This window comes from Pipistrellus kuhlii, unplaced genomic scaffold (genome assembly GCF_014108245.1).
Source record: "Pipistrellus kuhlii isolate mPipKuh1 unplaced genomic scaffold, mPipKuh1.p scaffold_m20_p_1, whole genome shotgun sequence".
NCBI lineage: Eukaryota > Metazoa > Chordata > Mammalia > Chiroptera > Vespertilionidae > Pipistrellus > Pipistrellus kuhlii.
Window position 1 is genome coordinate 135164594 of NW_023425404.1, and position 8353 is coordinate 135172946.

Below are 8353 nucleotides of genomic sequence, written 5' to 3' on the forward strand. Positions count from 1 at the left end.
TCTTGATTCTCCCATTTTTCCAAGTCACAAAGCTAGAATAAATTCTTCACATTTCTTTCTCTCTCAAAATCCATATTTGCTATATCACAAAAGGCATGTAATAGTTCTTAGTAAATCTGTTTATTGGTTGGTAACTCCTAATTATTCAAGAACTTCCATAACTGACCTCTTCTAATTTATTGTACCAATAGCAGCTCATATGATCTTCTAAAAACTAAAATCTAATTAATTCATGTCTGCCTCTATTTTAAAACTTTTCAATAGCAACTCAATATGCTTTGGGGGTTTTTAAAATACAGATTTATGTGATTTAGTTTTGTTTTATTTCCCCCAGCTTCTTCTGCAACTCTCCCCCTTGCTCATTATAACACTGAATACATAATACTTGTCAAATCTTGAAAAAATTTATCATTTTGAGTCTTATTCCTTCACTTACATCATTACACCTCATTTATCACACTTGAACTTCATTAATTTGTGCCTATCTCTCTGTTTCAGAAAGAGCACATTGAATTCTGATCTTGTTTTTCAAGGTGATCATTAATCCCATTATTAGCCTATCATCTGTTACTTAATTAAGACACTATACTTACACATTCTACCATTTTACTAAAAATATGTTAATCAAAGACCAGTCTCTGAAGTACAATAATCATTACTTCAGACTGATATTAATATACTGATACCATGTATAAGTTTTTATAATTCCCTATCAGTGAAGCTATTTTTCTTCATATGCCAGAGAGATTGAGATAACAGCTAGTACATTATGCTACTTTTATTAAGTAAATGTCATAAATATTTCTTTACTTTGTATGCCTCAATAAAATACTTTTTTTTAAAAAATGACAGAAACAAAATGGTATAAATTTTTCAGATAAGTAAAAATATCCTATTAACAAAACATGAATGACACTTGTTATCATTTTATAACATCATTTGTTAATCACATAATTAAGAAATCTAAACTTTTTAACAGAGCTTAAATCTTACAATATAAACCTATGAGTGCAAGTTTAGAGACAAAAATAACTATATTGACTTTCTTCAAATTTTAGTAATACAACTAGAAGGGGGACTACTAGACTTTCTCATAAGACACCCTATTTTCAGTGAACAAAAGAAATAGAATTAACTCTCGTATTGTTTACTTTTCAATGGAAGATGCATAAAGGACATTATTTTTACAAAAACATTGTTCTAAAAGAAGCTTATGGAAACAGATGTAGCAGTATTTGAGAAATAAAGGCACTTTAGCTTGAACTTTTGTTTCTTCCAAAAGTGAAATTCACTCAAAGTCCCTCATGAAAAAAAACAACAGGGCTGGGAGGTGGGAAAGCAAGGGATTAGGGAGGCAATGGGAGGATAAGGACTCCTATGTAATACCTTAATCAATAAAGAAGACAATTGTATTCCCACAGGCAACTTGTCATGGACAGACAAGATCAGAACAGTGCAGCTGGGCCTTATTTGGCCTAGAAGTAGAAAGTCAGAAACTAAGTCTATTCTCTTTGTCTTTCATCCCTCCTCAAGTCTTTAATCTCATCTTCAGTTATTATCTATCTGGCATCCTGCCTGTCATCCTCTTTTGGATATCATCGAACACTGACCTCCCACTGATAAGCTTCACTATCTCTTATTTAAAAGAAAAGAAGGGCTTTGGTGAGGCCAGAGAATTTGCAAAAACCAGACAACACCCACTCTTGGCCTTTAATCAGTCAACTGGTTGTCTGCCTGTCTTTGAATCAAGTGCCTGTGCTAGGCCCAAGTGACTGTTTCTGAGAATCTGGGTGATACACAGTTCTACCCACTTTACATGAGTATCAATGGATAGGGCATGATAAGGGAAGAGCCTATGGTCTACAAAAAAGTATCTGGAGAGAAGAAAGGTCTAAACTTTTATTGAAAAACAATGAGAGAATTAAGGAAATTGTCTCATTAATTAAAATCAAAACAGAATTTTGCCTCAATTTTATCTCATTCAATTTTCCAATAGTGACCTTGTAGTTCACTAATTGTACTAAAAGTGCAGCTGAAATTATATTTATATATATATATATATATATATATATATATATATATATATATAAAGTCTATCTAAAATGTGATTGACCAATGTAGAAACTGTGTATACTTTAAGGATTTTTCATACAGTCACTTGAAATATTTTACAGTGACATGATTTTATAGACTCATGCCACTTTGCTATGGAATGTTTCTCCACATCTTTGTGATGTGGGTGTTCCTCCATCTCCCACCCCACCCCTCCAAAAGAAACATAGTGACTTCAAAGTTACAGCTTTTACAGTTTAGGAAAGTTTTTGTAGGAAATGAAAGAACACAATGAATTATTCAATATTGTCATATGATTATTCTGAACAATATAACATCTTGTCCAAAGTAGGTGCTAATCTCCTGATGCTCTGATTTATCAAGATAATGTGATATCCATATGAATTCAAAGTAGGAACACAATAAATTGTAGCTATTAAAAGAAGGCCAAAATTTCAAGTGGTTTTGACACTGTTATTCTTCTTAAAGTTAGACATGCTGTTATGGATGAATTGAAACAAAAAGAAATGAGAATATTGACCCTGATCTAAGAATGGCATGTGTGTTTTTTTAATATATTTCATTGATTTTTTTACAGAGAGAAAGAGAGAGGGATAAAGAGTTAGAAACATCGATGAGAGAGAATCATCTATCAGTTGCCTCTTGCACAATCCCTACTGGGGATGTGCCAGCAACCAAGGTACATGCCCTTGATCGGAATAGAACCAGGGACCTTTCAGTCCGCAGGCCAATGCTCTATCCACTGAACCAAACCGGTTTTGGAAAGAATGACAGTTTTTAGCATGGATCAGAACAACAACAACAAAATAATAATAATGAGGAATATATCAATAGTAAGTGGAGTTCCAAGTCAGGAACTCTTCTTATACTTTTTTAGCATGTCTTATAAAATAGAGTACATAAAACATAAAGCAATGGGAATTACTAATATGGAAAAATGGCACTGAAGCTGAAAAGAAAGGAAAATATGACACATAGTTAGTATAACAAAACATAAGTTATTTTAATGAACTGGATACAAAGGAAATCTTATAAAAGACCACAAGGCATGATGAATTACTTCTCATAATTACAAAGGGAAGTGTTATTTCTGGATTATTTCAATGCTGAGCACTTAAAAGCAACAAAGAAATTTTGGTCCAGTGGTAAATGTCTAAAAAGCTCATTACTTTTATCTGAGTGAAAAATAAATACCAGAGGTGTATAATTCCATACAACATATGACATGGATTAATTCAATGTCTGCTCTAAAACTTAGATACTAGTCTTTATATTTAAAACAAAAATTAATTACAAGGCCATATAACAACTTATTTTTAAATAATTAGTTTCTGGAATGTTTGCTTTTCCTATTCTTATTTTATAGCTGACTTTATATATTTCAGAATATATAAAATAATAAAATAGCAACTGTAACTTAGATAATCAGGTTCAAATTCTTAAATCTGGATTTATATTTGGCAGGAGTATTCTTAACTTCACATTACCATTTTTTTTTAAATCCCAGCAGTATTATTTTGGTAAAATAGATTATCCATCTTCTTATAACCTGATGAGGTATCTCACAATTTTCTGTTTAATGCTTTTCACACACACATATTTGAATTGGGTCATAACTGGTGTCCCATGGTTGGGAAAATAAAATATGATCTCATTCTGTCCTATTAAATTTCTATCTTATTCTTTCTTGTATCTGTCCTAGACTGATACCATTTTAATCAACCTATCCTTAGTTCTTCTCATTGTGAATTCTTTTTTTTTTTTTTTTTTTTTTTTTTTCAGTACTACTAACCACAACATTTCCTCAAGGATAAGCAGTGTCTTTCTACAGGAAACCACACTCCCTCATTTTCTTTTTATGTGAGAACTTGATAACTTCATTCATTGAAGTTTCCCCCTAAGGCAACATGATCAGTTTCTCAATAAGAACTCTGTATTTTATATGTACATGTGACACTATTGACCAATGGCCTACAAATTTAAATAATAGCTAATATGAATGAAACAATCACTACTTGCTATCGCTTCCCTGTACAGCACTTCACATGCATGTTTCTCTTTTAATTCTCCAGACCACTCTTTCAAATAAAAATTATTGTTCTCCCTGCTTTTGCTTTTTAGATGGATAAACTGAGATGATGATTTAGTTATTTATACAAGATCATAGAGTGGATAAGCAATGAAGCTACCCTGTTTCCCCGAAAATAAGACAGTGTCTTATATTAATTTTTTCTCCCAAAGTTGCGCTAGGTCTTATTTTCAGGGGATGTCTTATTTTCGGGGAAACACGGTAGACCGGATGTGAGGCAATCTGCGTCCAGAGGCTTTCCTACGTGTTCATGAGCACCTGCAACACGTGTTCAGATAGATGCAGCAAAAACTTTCCTCGAAGACTTGGGACTTGCTGCCCCAAGTATTACACCAGATATGCTGCTGTTCAGGCTAAAATAATAAACAATTGGATATGATGGAATTATTTTTTTTTTTAAATATATCTTATTGATTTTACACAGAGAGGAATTGATAGCAACAGAGAGTTAGAAACGTCGATGAGAGAGAAACATCGACCAGCTGCCTCTTGCACACCCCCCACTGGAGATGTGCCCGCAACCAATGTACATGCCCTTGTCCGGAATCGAACCTGGGACCCTTCAGTCCGCAGGCCCACGCTCTATCCACTGAGCCAAACCGGTCCCGGCATGATGGAATTATTTCATATTATAGTGAAAATGCCCTAAGAAGCAGCACCTTTTTAAAATTACAACATTAATCTTATCAGAACCTCTCCAACTGATCTGAAGAAAGCAGTTTTACCAGCCACCAGAGAAGAATCAGAACCAGAGTGTCTCTATAGAAGGAGAAAGCTAGGTTGTTGGCCATGTTGGAAGTATGTAGTCAGAGTAAAAAGCTTCAAATCTTCAAGACTTCAAGTCATAGGAGAGGGACCCAGACCAACCATGATCCTTACAAGCTATATATAAGCATGGAGCACAGAGAGGAGAGATGCTTTCTGTTTGTAAGCTAATGATATATTTCACTCTCTTCATAAGAGACACCAAAGAATTTTAATATAAATACAAAAACAACCCTAGCTGGTTTGGCTCAATGGATAGAGCATCAACCTGCGGACTGAAGGGTTCCAGGTTCAATTCCAGCCAAGGGCACATGCCTGGGCTGCGGGCTCAATACCCAGCAAGGGCATGCAGGAGGCAGCAAATCAATGATTTTCTCTCATCATTGATGTTTCTATTTCTCTCTCCCTCTCCCTTCCTCTCTAAAATCAATTTTATATATATATACATATATATATATATATATATATATATATATATATATATATATATATATATATATATATATATATAATTTCTCCAAACTATAGGGTGGGGGATAATTTGTGCTTTAATAAATAAACTGTTTATTGAAGGTAGCAGTTTAAATTAAATTTTAAAATCTCTAGTTTTAGAATAAAGCAAAGGAACAAAAGGAATAAATTTTTATCTACTATGAGTCATTTTTCCATTGTTTTAGTACAGGGTATCCGAAATAAGGGACAAGTTGAATATTCATAAATAACTCTGGTGGCAGCATACACAGATGTCGCTACAAGTACATCATACACCTAATGCTAAAAGTATCTTCATAGGCCTAAAACCATGTTTACCATTTTGGATTGTATTTATCAAGTTACATTTGTATTACTACACAACTCTTACAGGGGATAGAAGATTGTTGGTGAAGTGATGTATGGATGATCTTCAAATAATGATTAATTATGGGAGAATGAGCAAATCACTCCTTGCGTCTCAATTTTCTCTTCTCTAAAATGAAGCCGTTGCACTGATCCCTAAGTTAAAGTCTGCCATGCTGTGGAGATACCCAAAGCAGAAAGAGCAGTCACACAAATTAGATCCCCACTTAATAAAAGGATTAATCCAAACTAGTTCTCTTGGGAGACAGTCCTATCTAGGAACAGGCCTGGGTTAATACATCCTTATTTGATCAAAATAATGACAATATAAAAAATGTCATTTTGTCAAATAAGGAGGTAAATAAAGAAAATAATAAGTACCATATTAGGAAGGACCAAATGAGATGGGAAGGGGGTGGAAGGAACAGGAATAATCAGAATGAGAGAGAGAGATGGGTTGACATCACTCTAGCATTATCCAGAATAGCAAGAGCCTCAAGATATTACTTGAGTATCAAGTAAAATGAAAGTCACTTTCTGGCTGCTCTGCTCAATATAGAAATTTAAAACAATTGCAGTCCCTTTCATTTAACTAAGTTGTTAACTGAAATTATAAAACAGCTCACCTGCTCTAGGTTCAAAACACATGGCTGGTTACTCACAAGTGTAGTGAAGGCTCCATCAGAGCCACCGTTTTCAGCATTCCCAAGGTTTAATGTTTAACATTTAACATATTGAGCTATCATGGGCTCCAACTCCCTTCTGGTCAGTTTCCATTGTCACAGATATACTTCCCATTTTAACTGAAAATCGGCCTCTTCGACTTTATATATTAAAACATGCACTAGCCAAGAGAAGCGACTGAAGCCAAAACCACATTACCTGAAAAATGCTAGTAAGCTATGAGAAATTCTATTCAGCAAATTCATATTATAGAATTTCGCTCAGATTTTCTTGTTGCATTTCTCACTGTGAACATCTCCAGTAATCATAATACCCAAGTAAAAGCTTTTTTTTAAAAAAAAAAAAAAAAGTCAAACTGCACACTTTTTATAATACTATAAAGTTCACAAACGCATGTGAAATACTTCAAAAAGAACTGACCACACATGCCATAAAGTCAGTTTGACCTGTAAATCCATTTAAGTATTCAAACACGTTGACCGTTTCTTCCTTTTAACAAGTGAGCAACATCTGTGGAGCGAGGTGGGTCTGCATTAGCCGGATAAGCGGATAAGCGGGTTTGCAGTCCACCTGAGCAATTTCCCGCGTTGGATTTTGAAAAGCTGAAAAGGGGGCAGGTAACTGGGAGGGGGGGACTCCACTGACAGAAGATGCCACAAACTTTTAGGAGGTTTTGTTGTAACATGTGGACAGAATTTTTAGGATCAAGCATATCTTTAAAACACTCGCAGATCTTGAAAAACACGTCCCAAGGTGATTTTAGAAACTAGAGGACTGTGTCCTGATGCTCTGGAAAGTTCCAGCCACTTGCAAGTTGGAGACACAGGTGGTGGGAACCTGGCCAGAACACAGATTGCACTCCCACCTGGTTGCGCCCACATTTCCCTTCCCACCCCCCCGCCCCACCTCCCTGCAAAGAGCTGGGCTGCCAGAGGGACTGGCAGGCAGCGCTGGGAGAAGTGGGCAGCTCTGGGTCCCCATGTGGACCAGATGGCCCTCTGTCTCAGCCATCGAGCCCGGCGCCCAGCCCGGTGCCCGCGGGCCGCCTCCCCCTCCGCTGCCCCCGGCCGTGCCCACCCACCTGGGGGCGCTGGGCCGCTGGGCGGCTGCTCCCTGCGGCTCCCGCTCGCCCTGCGGGGCGCCGCAGGCAGCATCGTGACGCTGGAGCCCAGGCGCCTGCAGACGGCCGCCTCCCAGCTCCTGGGTCGGGGGACCGCAGGTCCTCCGCGGGCTGATGCTCTCCGGCCTCTTCCCTCCGCAGCCGCGCCCTCCGCAGCCAGCGGGGCCCAGGTCTCCCTTACACAGCAGGGGACTCAGGCGTCAGGGTCGGGCTGGGCTCGGCTTTGCAGGGCGCCCTAAGGAAGTGAAACTGCTCAGGGGCTTGCTCTGTGTCCTCTCAGGCTACTTGAGTTTCTGACACCCTCAGGTCCTCTTTTCTTCTCACCTTTTCACCCAGGAGATCTCTAAAGCTGGGATACCTGTTACTGCAGCTCTTCTTGTCCCATCCTAGGTCTCCCATCATAACTAGGGATAGCAGAAGTAGGTATGTGCTGGAAAACGGGCTCCATAGCCTGTCCTCTTAACAACCCTTTGTTCCTTTCAAGGTCGCATAAAGTCTTTGCTAAAGATTTCATAGACACCACAGGCAATTTTATATCTAAACACATATAAAAATTGCTTTTTTGGGGGTACCCACTTTCCCATAGAGCAGTACTCTCATAGAAATGAACATTCATATTTTTTAAAATAAGCATAAGCTGAATTCATAATTCATTACAATGTCCATGCTATTTGGCTGAGGATATGTAGACATTGTTTTCACAAAGAAAGGAAAATGTGTGAAGATGACACACACACACACACACACACACAGATGTGGTGACTTAAGTCTTACATGTGTTGTAA

General features: G+C 37.4%; 1 protein-coding gene across 1 annotated transcript in view; it reads right to left on the reverse strand.

Moving 5' to 3' along the window:
• The window catches only part of BANK1 (B cell scaffold protein with ankyrin repeats 1), a 302385-nt gene extending 294676 nt beyond the window's left edge, over window positions 1-7709 (reverse strand). The window contains exon 1 of the mRNA XM_036410473.2: window positions 7530-7709. Within this exon, the coding sequence (XP_036266366.1) occupies window positions 7530-7602 (73 nt within the window). The 5' untranslated portion in view covers window positions 7603-7709. The remainder of the gene's footprint in view (window positions 1-7529) is intronic.
• Window positions 7710-8353: the final 644 nt, after the last annotated feature.